The 13,273-nt window shown below is 35.9% G+C and overlaps 1 protein-coding gene across 1 annotated transcript; it reads right to left on the bottom strand.

The window, feature by feature from the left end:
* Window positions 1-10,802: 10,802 nt before the first annotated feature.
* LOC133204664 (uncharacterized) lies at window positions 10,803-11,903 on the bottom strand. The gene has a single exon (XM_061340410.1). It carries the CDS (start codon window positions 11,901-11,903, stop codon window positions 10,803-10,805), a length of 1,101 nt encoding a protein of 366 aa, XP_061196394.1.
* Between the last annotated feature and the right edge of the window lie 1,370 nt (window positions 11,904-13,273).

Below are 13,273 nucleotides of genomic sequence, written 5' to 3' on the forward strand. Positions count from 1 at the left end.
AACATTCATAATTTCTACATACTTAGGAGATTCGCCGTTAAACTTTCAGGAAACTTTCTTTTAGGTCTCTTCTACAGTTAACCGAAATTTTATGTCGATCCGAGGTGTTAAATAAGTTTTAGAGTAATATTTTAGGTTGCTACTGGTTTGATTTTTTTTTTTTTTGAAAAGAGGAGTAAACTAGTTATTGATTGTGACCTTTTGATCAAAGGTCAAGGTCATCAAAGGTCAAGGTCAAAGGTTAAGATCATGGGAAAATCCTGGAAATAACTCCTTACTTCATATTTTTTTTTTTTATCATGATCGAAATTACTCCAAACAAATAAAATGTTCATTGTACACCTAAATTATTCACAACTGATCATCCCTAAAAGTTTCCATGAAAAACTACTCATGTTTGAGACAACTTCCGGTTTTTCGGCCGGCACTTCCAGTGAAATTAATTTGCATGGTTATAGCATATCTAACATCTGCATTAGCCAAACATTTCTGGAAAAAGAAAAACTTGGAAAATTCACATTTTTGCATCGCTTCCTCTCACGACCGAAGGTGACAGCAACGTAGGATTTTCACATAATGTAGAAAAACTGGTGACTGACTATCAGTCCTGAAAGTTTTAGACTTCAGTAGTGTACTGGTGCTGAGCAATTAGGTGAATAAAATTTCATTTTGAGGGCAGGAAAATACGCGACCGGAAGTGAATTTTACTGAGATGTTTGACGTCACTCTAGACATCCGCAATCTCAATAACATATCTATAAATCATTTAAAGAACTTTATCTATAAGCAATATTTATGGGGAATTAAAAATCTTATTACGTAGTTTTTCTCTTATAACCGGAAGTTGTCATTTTTTTGTTTCGGGTTGGATCAACACATATCGAAACTGTGTAAAAGATACAATTAAATGATGCAAGTGTCATTTCAAAAGAGAAAAGTTGAAATTTTTGATTTCTTTGATCACTTCCTGTGACAACCGGAAGTGACGACTGACGCAATTAACCCAAATGGTTTCACATACTACTCAAGGTCTATTATTCACATAAGTTTGGTGTCTTAATCTCTTACTGTTTCCGAGATCTCGCTCAGAGAACTTCTCATTTTCAGGACAGGAAAACACGCGACCGGAAGTGAATTTTACAAAGATGTCTGAAATTACTCTAGACATTTGCAGTCTGAATAAAATATCTAAAAATCATTTCATATTCCTTATATATAAAAGATATTTATGGGAAAGTATAATACTCAAATTATGTAGTTTTTCTCTTATAACCGGAAGTTGTCGTTTTTGATTCCGGTGGGACTGACATATTTCGAAACGACAAATAAGATGCAATAAAGTGATGCAAAAAAAGATTTAAAAACGAAAAGCTGAAATTTTCAATTTCTTTGATCACTTCCTGTGACGAGCGGAAGTGACGGCTGACGTTCTTTACCCAAACGGTTTTGCCTACTTGTCAAGATCTATTACTCATAAAAGTTTGGTGTCTTAATCTTTTACCGTTTCTCAGATCTGGTTCAGACAAATTCTCAGTTTACGGACAGTAAAACACGCGACCGGAAGTGAATTTTACCAAGATATTTGACGTTACTCTAGACATTTGCAGTCTTGATAACATATATAAAAATCATTTCAAATACTTAATCTATAAGCAATATTTATGGGGAAGTATAATACTCGAAATTTGTAGTTTTTCTCTCATAACCGGAAGTTGACGTTTTTGTTTCCGGTGAAACTAAAATATTTCGAAACTACAAATGAGATGCAATAATCTGATGCAAAAAAAGAATCAAAAAAGAAAAGTTGAAAATTTCGATTTCTATGATCACTTCCTGTGACGACCGGAAGTGACGGTTGACGCTCTTAACCCAAATGGTTTTGCCTACTCCTCAAGATCTATTACTCATATAAGTTTGGTGTCTTAATCTCTAAACGTTTCTGAGATATGACTGGGACAAAATATTTTTGAAAAAAACGGAAATCGGACATATCTGACGACCGGAAGTGAATTTTGAAAAATTGAAAAAAAGTCAGGGGGTATTTTTATTCTTTATCATCCCTGAAAATTTCAAGAAAATCCGTCCAGTCATCTTTGAGAAATCGAGGGGGGCAAGGAAAAAGGGGAAAAAAATAATAATAACTAGAAACTCATTACTAGTAATGAGAAGGTCTTCCGTTATACTACTTCCTGTTTGCATGAACATGTCTTTTCCAACTTCGGTATTAGCCTTAATCTTATGTAGAAACAAATTAACTTAAAAAATTACTTTTCTTTTGTTTCGTTTCCTGTCACGACCGGAAGTAATGAGAACACGATTTTTACACGATGCAAATGAACTGATGACTGACTATAAGTCCTGAAAGTTTTAGACTTCAGTCTTTTACTGTTGCCGAACAATTGTGAGAACACATTCTAATTTTGAGGACAGGAAAACACACGACCGGAAGTGAACTGAATAAAAATCTCTGAATTTTCTCTTCACTTTTGCAGTATCTGCAGCATATGTAAAAAAACATTTCAAATACTTATCTATAAGTGATATTTATGAGAAAGTTAAACCACGAAATAACGTAGTTTATCTCTTAAAACCGGAAATTTAAAGTTTTTGTTTCTGGTGGAATCTAACATATTCGAAAACAGCGAAAGAGAAGCAATAAAGTGGTGAAAGTTTTAATTTTAAAAAGAAAAGAGTTGAAATTTTTGATTTCTTCGATCACTTCCTGTGACGACCGGAAGTGACGGCTACGCTTTTAACCCTATGTGTTTTGCCTTCTCACCAAGGTTTATTACTCCTATAGGTTTGGTGTCTTACTCTCATGCCATTTCTGAGATCTCGCTGAAATAACTTTTCATTTTGAGGACAAGAAAACACGCGACCGGAAGTGAATTTTACTAAGATATTTCACGTCACTCTAGACATCTGCAGTCTCAATAACATATATAAAAACATTTAAAGAACTCTATCTATAAGCGATATGTATGGGAAAATTAAAAAAACCCTATTATGTAGTTTTTCTCTTATAACCGGAAGTTGTCATTTTTTGTTTCAGGTGGGACCAACACATATCGTAACTGTGAAAAAAATACAATTATATGATGCAAGTCTTATTCAAAAAGAGAAAAAATAATTTTTTTTATTTCTTTGATCACTTCCTGTGACGACCGGAAGTGACGGTTGACGCTCTTAACCCAAATAGTTTTGTCTACTCCTCAAGGTCTAATACTCCTATAAGTTTGGTGTCTAAATCTCATACAGTTTCTGAGATCTCACTCGGACAAATTCTCATTTTGCGGACACTTAAACGCGCGACCGGAAGTGAATTTTACAAAGATATTTGACGTTACTCTAGACATTTGCAGTCTTGATAACATATTCAAAAATCAGTTCAAATACTTTATCTATAAAAAATATTTATGGGAAAGTAAAATACTCAAATTATGCAGTTTTTCGCGTGGGGGTGTTTTCATTTTCTATCATCCCTGAAAATTTCAAGAAAATCCGTCCAGCCATCTCTGAGAAATCGCCCCGGAAAGAAAAGGGGGAAAAAAACACTTAAACGCGCGACCGGAAGTGAATTTTACAAAGATATTTGACGTTACTCTAGACATTTGCAGTCTTGATAACATATTCAAAAATCAGTTCAAATACTTTATCTATAAAAAATATTTATGGGAAAGTAAAATACTCAAATTATGCAGTTTTTCGCCTGGGGGTATTTTCATTTTCTATCATCCCTGAAAATTTCAAGAAAATCCGTCCAGCCATCTCTGAGAAATCGCCCCGGAAAGAAAAGGGGGAAAAAAATAATAACAAAGAAGAAACAGTAGAATCACTATAAGGTCTTCCGTCTAAAACGGAAGACCTTAATAATAAACACTACAATCACTATAAGGTCTTCCGTCTGAAACGGAAGACCTTAATAACTAGCACGTGGAGTCGGGGTAAACAGAAAAGATATGTTACGTTTCAGTTTGTACCTCTGTATAATATCATTGAAAATACACCTTCAGGAGGGACTCTTCTCATATTTATTGCATTTAAAAATTAAAGAATTTTTCACATATTCAACAAGACAATATCAGGAAGTAATGGTATCAATTAGATCAAAATTGACCATATTATTTTAGAAACAATGTCACGTCAAGGTCAGTATTCTTTTCCTTGACATTCAGAATCAAGAATCATGTGATGTCTACTTCTTTGTCAAAGGATTAAATATTTTTCTTTTTGCATAAAAAGATGATACCACATAGGGTCTATCAGGTGATACTACCAAACTGAGATAAATAATTTAACTAACGAAAAGTTAATGAACAGTAACCGGTCTAAAAAAAAAATCCACAAACAATACAAACCTGTGAATGGAATTTGAAGATTACGAACAGTAATCAAGCTCAAAAGTCAATTGAAACAATATAAATCGAAAGTAGAGCAAACACGGACCTCTAAAAACATCAGAGGCGGGAACAGGTGCCATAGAGGAATAAGCATCCTCTGTCGACCGGTCACACCTGCCGTGAGCCCTATGTATTAATCCGGAGTCTTATTCAGTATAAAAGCAAAGGCCTAACAATTGGTATGAAAAACGTCAGGCAAAATACCACCCAATAATAGGTTATATTTCCTAACACGGTCATTTTAACGACCATAGAATTTACGAAATGCTGACTTTAAACGAGGTTGTTGAAAACCCTGCAATATCAACTTATCTGTCAGTGGCCTGCATCGGTTTAAAAATTGATCGTACTCAGAACATGCTTTTGATTATCGAATAAGTTTGGAGACAAACCCCATATGCAGGTGATAGCGGAATATTAATACGTAAATAAGGAAAGGTGATGTTGGAAAAGCTGAAGTAATCTCGTTTCTCACACAATTTAGTTGTTAGTTAGCCATTATCGTCTATTGTCAGTAAAACTTCGAAATATGAAACGCCGTCACGGTAGCTCAGTCGGTAGAGCGCTCGATCCGTGATCGGAAGGTCGTGTGTTCGAATCACGGCTGCGACTAAGTTGATAAAAAAATTGTTAGCAACTGTTCCTTCGCCAAGCGCTCGGCACTTTGAAGTGAAAGTTGCGGGTCTTTTGGATAAGACCTTAAAAACCGACGACCCGTGTCACGGTACGTGTTGACACGATAAAGAAACAAAATGCTGCAAAAACCAGAAGTCTCTGACGAGACTGTAGCTCTACTGGTTTGAACTTATAACAAAGGAAGAGAAAAGTTGCACTTGGACTTGAAACTTTGCAGCAGCAATAAATAGAATCCTTGGTTTAGTCTTTTTTGTGGCAAGATTTATTGCAATCAGAATAAAACTGCAGGAGGAGTAGCCCTTCAAAAGATTTTCACTAAAATTTCGATTTGAGTAACCATGGCAACATCATTCATCAAAATAAAAAAAAATGATAAAGACAATTATGTATCTCAGTGTAGTCTACTTGCATGCCACCGTTCAGCGAAATCAAAAACCAATAAACAGAATTATGTATCTTAGTGTAGTCTACTTTTGTGCAAAGTTATATAGAAATCAGAAAAAAACTGTAAGAGGAGTAGCATTTTGAAAGTATTTCAAAGAAATTTCTATTTTTTATAACCATGGCAACACCGTTCAAGGAAATCAAAAACCGATGCACAGAATTATCTCAGTGAAGTCTGCTTGTGTGCCAAGTTGTATTGAAATCAGACGAAAACTGTAGGAGGAGTAGCGTTTTGAATATATTTCGCAGAAATTTCTATTTTTAGTAACCATGGCAACGCTGTTCAGCGAAACCAAAAACCGATATACAGACTTAAGTATCTCAGTGTAGTCTACTTTTGTGCAAAGTTACTTAGTATACTGAAATCAGACCAAAGCTGTTGGAAGTGTAGCATTTTGAAAGTATTTCAAAGAAATTTTCTGTTTTAGTAACCATGGCAACACCGTTCAGCGAAATCAAAAACCGGTACACGGAACTATGTACCTTTGTGTAGCCTACTTGTGTGCCAAGTTATACTGAAATCAGACCAAAACTGTAGGAGGAGTAACAACGATTTTTGAAAAATTGTTTACAGACAAACGGAAGGACGACAGACACCTTACTATCGCATAAGCTCTTCTTGTCTCTGAAAAGTAGAGCTAACAAAAAAAATTTGGACCGTTTAATAAGAGAGAAAAATATTTTTTACTGATTTTTTGCTCAAGCCTGTTCTTATATTGGAAGCTTTCAAAAGCTAATAATATTGTAGTTTATTTAGAAAATCATACTTAAATATTTTAAAACTTAAGTTCATAGTTATTAATTTTCTGCTACAGTAGAACATTCCTTCAAGCCTTTGATTGTTTAAAAATGTTAACTAAATTAATAATTATTCTGTAGTAGGTAATTTTGAGACGCAGAAAAGGAGATATTTTCATATGCCGCCGTTCCGCCAAAAATAAGATTTCAAACTAAGTTTACCATTTCTATTTAAGGTTGTACAATTATGAGAATGAAAGAAAATATCTTTCAAATCTCATTTAATATAAAAGACATTTAAGCAAATTTACCTTGAATATTTCATTTACCCAGAAACCAGACAAGAATCCCGCCCTAATCTCTTTATAGAATTCATTCAAACTTCTACAATCGGTATTCATTCATTCTTGGTGACATTTTTTTTTTATTTGCAGTTATGTATTAAATTTCTTTTTGGACAAACATGCTTGCATATAAGAACAATTTTTTTCTGGCGTCAGACTAAATTTACATGTACATGCTGAATGAGGTACCAACGTGATTTATAAACTTGCAAAAATCAGCTAAATGAATTGAATTGCATTGTTGCTTACTAAGAATACGACAGGAATTTTACGATTGGAAAAGTGAAAAGTCCAATTTTTTTTATTTGCACTGGAAAAAAAACACAACCATTTTTCATGCATTTGAAAGATGGTAAACAATACCGGTATGTTCATCATTATCTACTATTTCCATTCTCACATTTACAATCAATAGTTAAATAAACGTAAAATTCTAATTTTCGCTTAATCATACTATTAGACGATTTAATTGCGTCTGTATTGGCCTTTCTTATACCACCGATGAATACAAATGTCAGGTAGATTCCCTGGCCAAAGACAAAATATATAGGTGTGCACTGTTCCCGCGTGTTGTAATGTAAAAGTACGCGCGAACAGTAAACATATCTCTGTATTTTATCTGAGTCGCTTGAATAAGAGAAAGAAGTTTATGGCATATATTATGATATTCTTTGTAATGATTGGAATCTGTGTTATGTTTAACTAGAATTTGTTGAGTCAAAGCAACAGGTAATATAAATAACAAGCGGCCCAAGGGCCTTAACGGTCACCTGAGTATAATAAACCATTGTAAAGGATCCATAGAAATGTAAAACTGCAGGTACTGTGAGAAAGCTCACAAAAGAGTCCCCCATCCCTCGCTACATTTCTTTAAAAAGAGTTCATTCAAACTTAGTAAATGCGACCTTTAACTTGCCAAAAAGAACTTAGTTAAAAAATGACAAATGACAAAGTGAAAAATGAATGTTCAATGTTTCACCATTAGAAAATTATAGACATGTCATGAATTTGACACTTTTTATTCCAGTGACCTTGACTTTGCCACAATGAGCTTGGGTCAAGGTTATGATTCAGGTCATATACAATCATAAACAATCTTTTTACCAAGTATGAGCTTACAATGATTCTCCATTACAAAGTTATAGTCTGAAAAAGAATTTTATGCTTTTCTGTCAATGACCTTGAACTTCCCGGAATGACATTTATTCAAGGTTATGACACACCCTTAGGTCCTAAACAATCTTTGTACCAAGTATGAGCTACTCTACTACAAAGTAACAGCCCGAACAAGAATACACTTTTTCTGCCAGTGACCCTGAACTTGCCAAAATGAGCTTGCTTCAAGGTCACGACATACTCTAGGATCAGAAATAATCTCCAAACGTTCATGTAGCGATGAACGAGAAAATACTTCACCATCACTCACACGACCATTACACCCTACATCAATATATGTGAATTTATTGCCAGCATCGACAATCGCTAACTAAACAATACTATAGTATTCTTTATAATTAAAAAAAAATGAACCACTTCCAAAAGGATCTCGAAGAGTTGTCTTTGTTTTGTTTGTTTGTTTGTTTACTCGAGAAATTTTCACTCATATGGAGACGCCACCACTTCCCGGTGGAGAGCTGCAAATTTTTACCTGTACTCGACACTTACGGCCATTAATTAAGCAGTGAGGGATTTTTTTCGTGTCAGCACCTACTAAGACACGGGACCTCGCTTTATACGGTCTCATCCGAAGGACCGGTCTCCACGTCCCAGAGTGGGATTCGAACCCGCGACGTAATGATCAACTCCTTACTCCGCGACTCTAGAGCGAAGAGTTGTCTTTACCATCCATTGCACCGATATAATTTGCATCCATTCCTCCTCTGACGATGGCACCTATGAAAGTATTAAAAGATATGCTATATATTTAGTTTAAACTGTATTCATATTGCTTGCAGGACACATCCAAAATTAGCTCGAGTGATTCAGACTGATGCTAGAATCAAAGGCACAAGCATTAATTCCAACGATGCAAGGGTACCTGAAAAGAAAAAGAAAAACAAAGTCCTTCTGAGGAGGTAATGATGAAAGCAGTTTCTGTAATATCAAACTAAGCAAAGATGAACTTGATGATGAAGATTCGTCATTTTCACGCTATTTTATCATGAACTGAAAAATATCAAAGATCCTAGGTCAAAAGGAATTTTGAAAGTAAAAATTCATCAGTTGCTTTTTGAGGCAAAAGGTTGAACCTTTACATTGCATAGGCCGATGAATTCTCAATCACCATGCTAAGACAACCCATTGAAACAAATGAGTAGTTTCATATCAACAATGACATTCTTGTTAATAATAAAATGTAAGAGCTATATACATGTACTGGCAAATTAGCTTTACTTTCATTAAACATAATTTCATTCTCGTTCAATCTATGGGTAGATTAGATTTTATTTTCATTCTTTATGTTTCAATCATGTTTAATGCTTAGGAAATACTTTCGAAATCTTACATTCAAGTAAGTATTTTTGAGAACAGCACCGATAACGTTTCATGTATCAGGTAATATTTTGAACAAGCCTGTTTGGGTATTCCATATAAGTACTCCAATGATTGATAACTTTCCCCTGAAAATTGGACTGTACGTTCAGTTCATGTAAATGCAATAAACATGAACCATGAATTTTCTTTGCATTTTAAGAAACAAACATTATGTAATAGAATAATCATAACCTGTTTCAAGGAATCTGAGAGTTCAGGTGGTGGTATTGCATACCTCATGAGCGTGTCCTTCCGATTGATCAAAGGAGTAATTAATTGTAAACGTTCCTCAAATGCTGCGTTATCCATTCTCAAGAAGTTTTTATAACCGCTGGGATTTCCTCTTTGCAGCTCATCTAGTAATGCATTATGTGCACCAAGTATGTCTCGCCTCTGTATTAACGGCCTTACACAGAATTTCCTTTTCATTCTTTTTTCGTTTTAATGCAGTGCATAGAATGATAACAGACTCTGCTAACAGAACTTCGTCTTTCATTTATTTTTGGAAAGAGAAAAATGGCGGGGAAAACACGTGGAATAATTAAGCTTAAGTATATTTACAGTCATATAAGATTAATTGATTGTTTGTTGATTAACGTCCCATTCGAGAATTTTCCACTCATTTGGAGACGTCACCATATATCGGTGAAGGGCTTCAAATTTAGACCTATACTCGGCACCCAGGGCCATTGAGCAGTGAGGGTTCTTTATCGTGCCAACGCCTACCATAACACGGGACCTCGGTTTATAAGGTCTCGTCCGAAAAACCCGTGACTTTCACTTCTAGTGACGAGCGCTTGGCGAAGGAACAATAACTACCTGTTTAGGTCATAGGTTTGATGCATCATTTAAAAATCTCAAGAACCACTGGGCCAGAAAAGTTAAAACCTAGGTGAATACATTTTTATATAGACAGATTAAAGTTTGTTTAAATCACGCCCCCCTAAGTGTAACGATGGTGCCGCAAAAGGGGGTCAATGTTTTACATGGGAATATATATATTTATGAATTATCTTTATTATGATTGATTGTATGTAGTTTTACGTCCCATTTGAGAATTTTTCACTCATATAGAGACGTCACCATATACCGGTGAAAGGCGTCAAATTTAGACCTTTACTCGGCACTCTTGCAGGGGTGTAGCTAGACGAAAATGATGTGCACGCCAAAAAAGGCAGGGGGTCTGGGGGCCGCCTTGAGGCCCCCAGTGGGTCCAGGGCGAAGCCCTGGTGGGGGCCCAGGGGGCGAAGCCCCCTGAAGCTCCTGCGTTTTCACGTTTAGACTGAACAAAATTTACGGTATTTTTAAATATATAACGTATGCTACGAGATGAAGTCAACTTCGCGATATTTTGATTTATGACACCAAAAAATAATAGATCTATATTTAAAAAATATTTATGTTTTTTTTTTTTTAAATCAAGTGCATTGTCTGAATTTTTGTGATTACTTTAAAAAGGTATTTTTAGTTCCATTTTTTGTCTAATTTTTAAATAATGAAAATAAAACAAAACAATTTCAATCCAGCAAATTTAATTTCCCCAAAACGTGCGGCGTCATGTTTCGTGTTTTATCGTTTAGCCTTTACCTAAAATTCTCCAAAATCCATTTTTCTGGATTTAGCATTAACAAATTGTTCCATTGCTTTTTCTATATCAATTTTAAAATCTCTGTGAATATGGAGAAGTCCAAGCGATGACAATCTGTCATTTCTCATAGTGGAACGGACGTACGTTTTCAGTCGCCGCAAAACGCTGAAGGACCTCTCTGCAGTTGCGCTTGCTACCGGCATGGTTAGCAATATGAATAAAATGGACTCTATTGTTGGATATTTCGTCCTGAAAGGCATTGTATATGGCTGCAATATGTTCATTGGTAATATTTTCTAAATATATGGGAAGAAAGTGTTGCGCCATGAAACGATCCTCGGATTTAAGTAGTCGCGAATCGAGTTCCATAATAACGTGATCCACAAATGGATAATACAATGAAATGCGCCAATACTGTCGGGGAGTATCAGCTGGGTGATTGGCTCTCCCTGTCTGTCTTCCACACCGTCTTGGCATACTTTCATCCACTTGTAGCGGTGCAGCTAGATCTAATGCCACCTGATACAACTCGTCCCAAACTGAATCATCTTCCCTTTCCTGCCTCAGCATCTCAACAACAACTCTACACTCCTTGACTGCCTCAAGTAGATCGCATTCGACTCCCTGTAAGAAAAGAGAAAGGTGAACAGTGCTTTGTAGGACGTGCTCGGCAACAACTAGACCAATGATAAAATCAAATCTCGTAACTGCGTTAACCTGCTGTCCTGCTTTATCATCACCTTGGTCGTGCAAACTCTCAAGCGCATGTACAACTACCGGAAAAGATGTCTTGAAAGTGAACAAAGCATCCGCACGACTTGTCCATCTTGTCTCACATGAAGTCCAAAGCTTAGTTCTCTTTTCCATTTTTTCTTTCGTTGCCTCGTCTGCTTCCAATTCATCAAACAAAGCCTGTAGCTTCTTTGATGAATAATCAAAAGAAAATGCAATTTCTTGAACGGTGGTCATTACGCTGCGAATCGACTTGTTACTGCAACTGTGCACAACGGCTAAGTTCAGACAGTGGGATTTGCAATGTTCATATAGCGCACCTGGTACAACCTGCCGTATTCTTGCCTGTTCCCCACTGTACTTTCCAGACATATTGGCTGCTCCATCATACCCCTGAGCTCTCATTTTTGCAATATCTATACCAGCCCCTTGAAGAGTTTGAATCAAAAGTTCGGCTAGATGTTCACCTTTTGTGCTACGTGCCATAACAAAGTCAAGAAAATACTCTTTAATAGATATTTCATTGCTCACTTGATCCCGAACCAAGTAACGTAGGCAAACAGAAAGCTGTTCTCGAGTCGCAGTATCTGTGGTTTCATCAGCTATGAGCGCAAAACATTTACTCTTGTTGCAATCAGCAACAATGGCAGTTCGGATTTGGTTTGCTAGCAAATTTATAATTTCATTTTGAATGTCAGGGGATGTGTAGAGAGTTTTGCGATTCCCTGAAAGATGTTCAGCAAGTATTTCATCACCCTGAATGCAATATTGCTATGAAATTACTGCGTTCCGGAACGTGTCCACGGATGGGTATATTTTGCTTTCCACAAAGCAGAAGTACTTCCATAATTTTCTTCAAAATATGACGATTTTTTGAAACTTGGGCCTTTCTAAATGTTGATAATTTATACAAGATGGGCTCTTCATCGCCATCTTTAGAGTAAATTCGTATGAATTCCTCGGCCATTGTTTGGTATGTGTAATGTGGTGAATTTTCCCTAAGGTGACGTTTGATGAAACCAGGTAAGTTTGACCAATCTGTAACTTTATTTATGAAAAGTTTTTCTTTGCATTCTTTTCGGCCAAACAAAACACATGGACCACAGTATAGGGCATCATCTTGAATGCTGTATCGTAACCAAGGGTGATCTAGAAGCCATTTAGCAGATAAACGGCGTCGACGATTTCCAAAGTCCCTATGGAAGCAATAACAAAAAATCACACTGGCATTGGATTTCTTAGTACCATAACGTAGATGCTTATTTTAGAAATGTCATAAAAATGAATGACGAAGATATTCAGGTTACATGTACTATAATGTCAACAATCTTTAATTTCCTTTTTATTTCCCTACAACTGTCAAGAGATCTTTTTCATTATTGGTTTAATATTTACCTTGCAGGAAAGTCGAAAGTGTGGGGATTTTCCCATTTACATGTCAAAATCTTCATTTTTGTTTCCTTCACAAGCAGTTCGGAGTCGTCTAACGTGGCAATATCTGGGTAGGGTGGGAGGCTTGCAGAAATCGTCGAAGACGAACATGATGGAGGTGATTCCTTCGAAGGGGTTGATGCCCCTGAATCATTATCGGGGATACATGTATTTTGCTCAGATTTGTCTGGTGTTGAAACCGGTTTCGTAACCTTACTGAAAAACCGGTCTATAGTTTGATTCGACTGCTTTGATTTGGGTTTCGTTTCGGGTGTTTTTGACATTATTGATTAGTTTGTATAATATGTACCATGCCAGTCATTTCATTATCGGAAATACAGTTACGCGCATTTAAATTGGAATTTTTATGAAAAGAGTTTGTAAATCCGGATTAACTATAGGTATTACATATATAACGTTAGGCC

This window comes from Saccostrea echinata, unplaced genomic scaffold (assembly GCF_033153115.1).
Source record: "Saccostrea echinata isolate AGI-Se365-2 ecotype Australia unplaced genomic scaffold, CSIRO_AGI_Sech_v1 ptg000054l, whole genome shotgun sequence".
NCBI classification, from domain to species: Eukaryota; Metazoa; Mollusca; class Bivalvia; order Ostreida; family Ostreidae; genus Saccostrea; species Saccostrea echinata.

Coding starts and splice junctions, on each gene's coding strand:
- LOC133204664 (XM_061340410.1), bottom strand. CDS start 11,903: ATGGCACGTAGCACAAAAGGTGAACATCTAGCCGAACTTTTGATTCAA.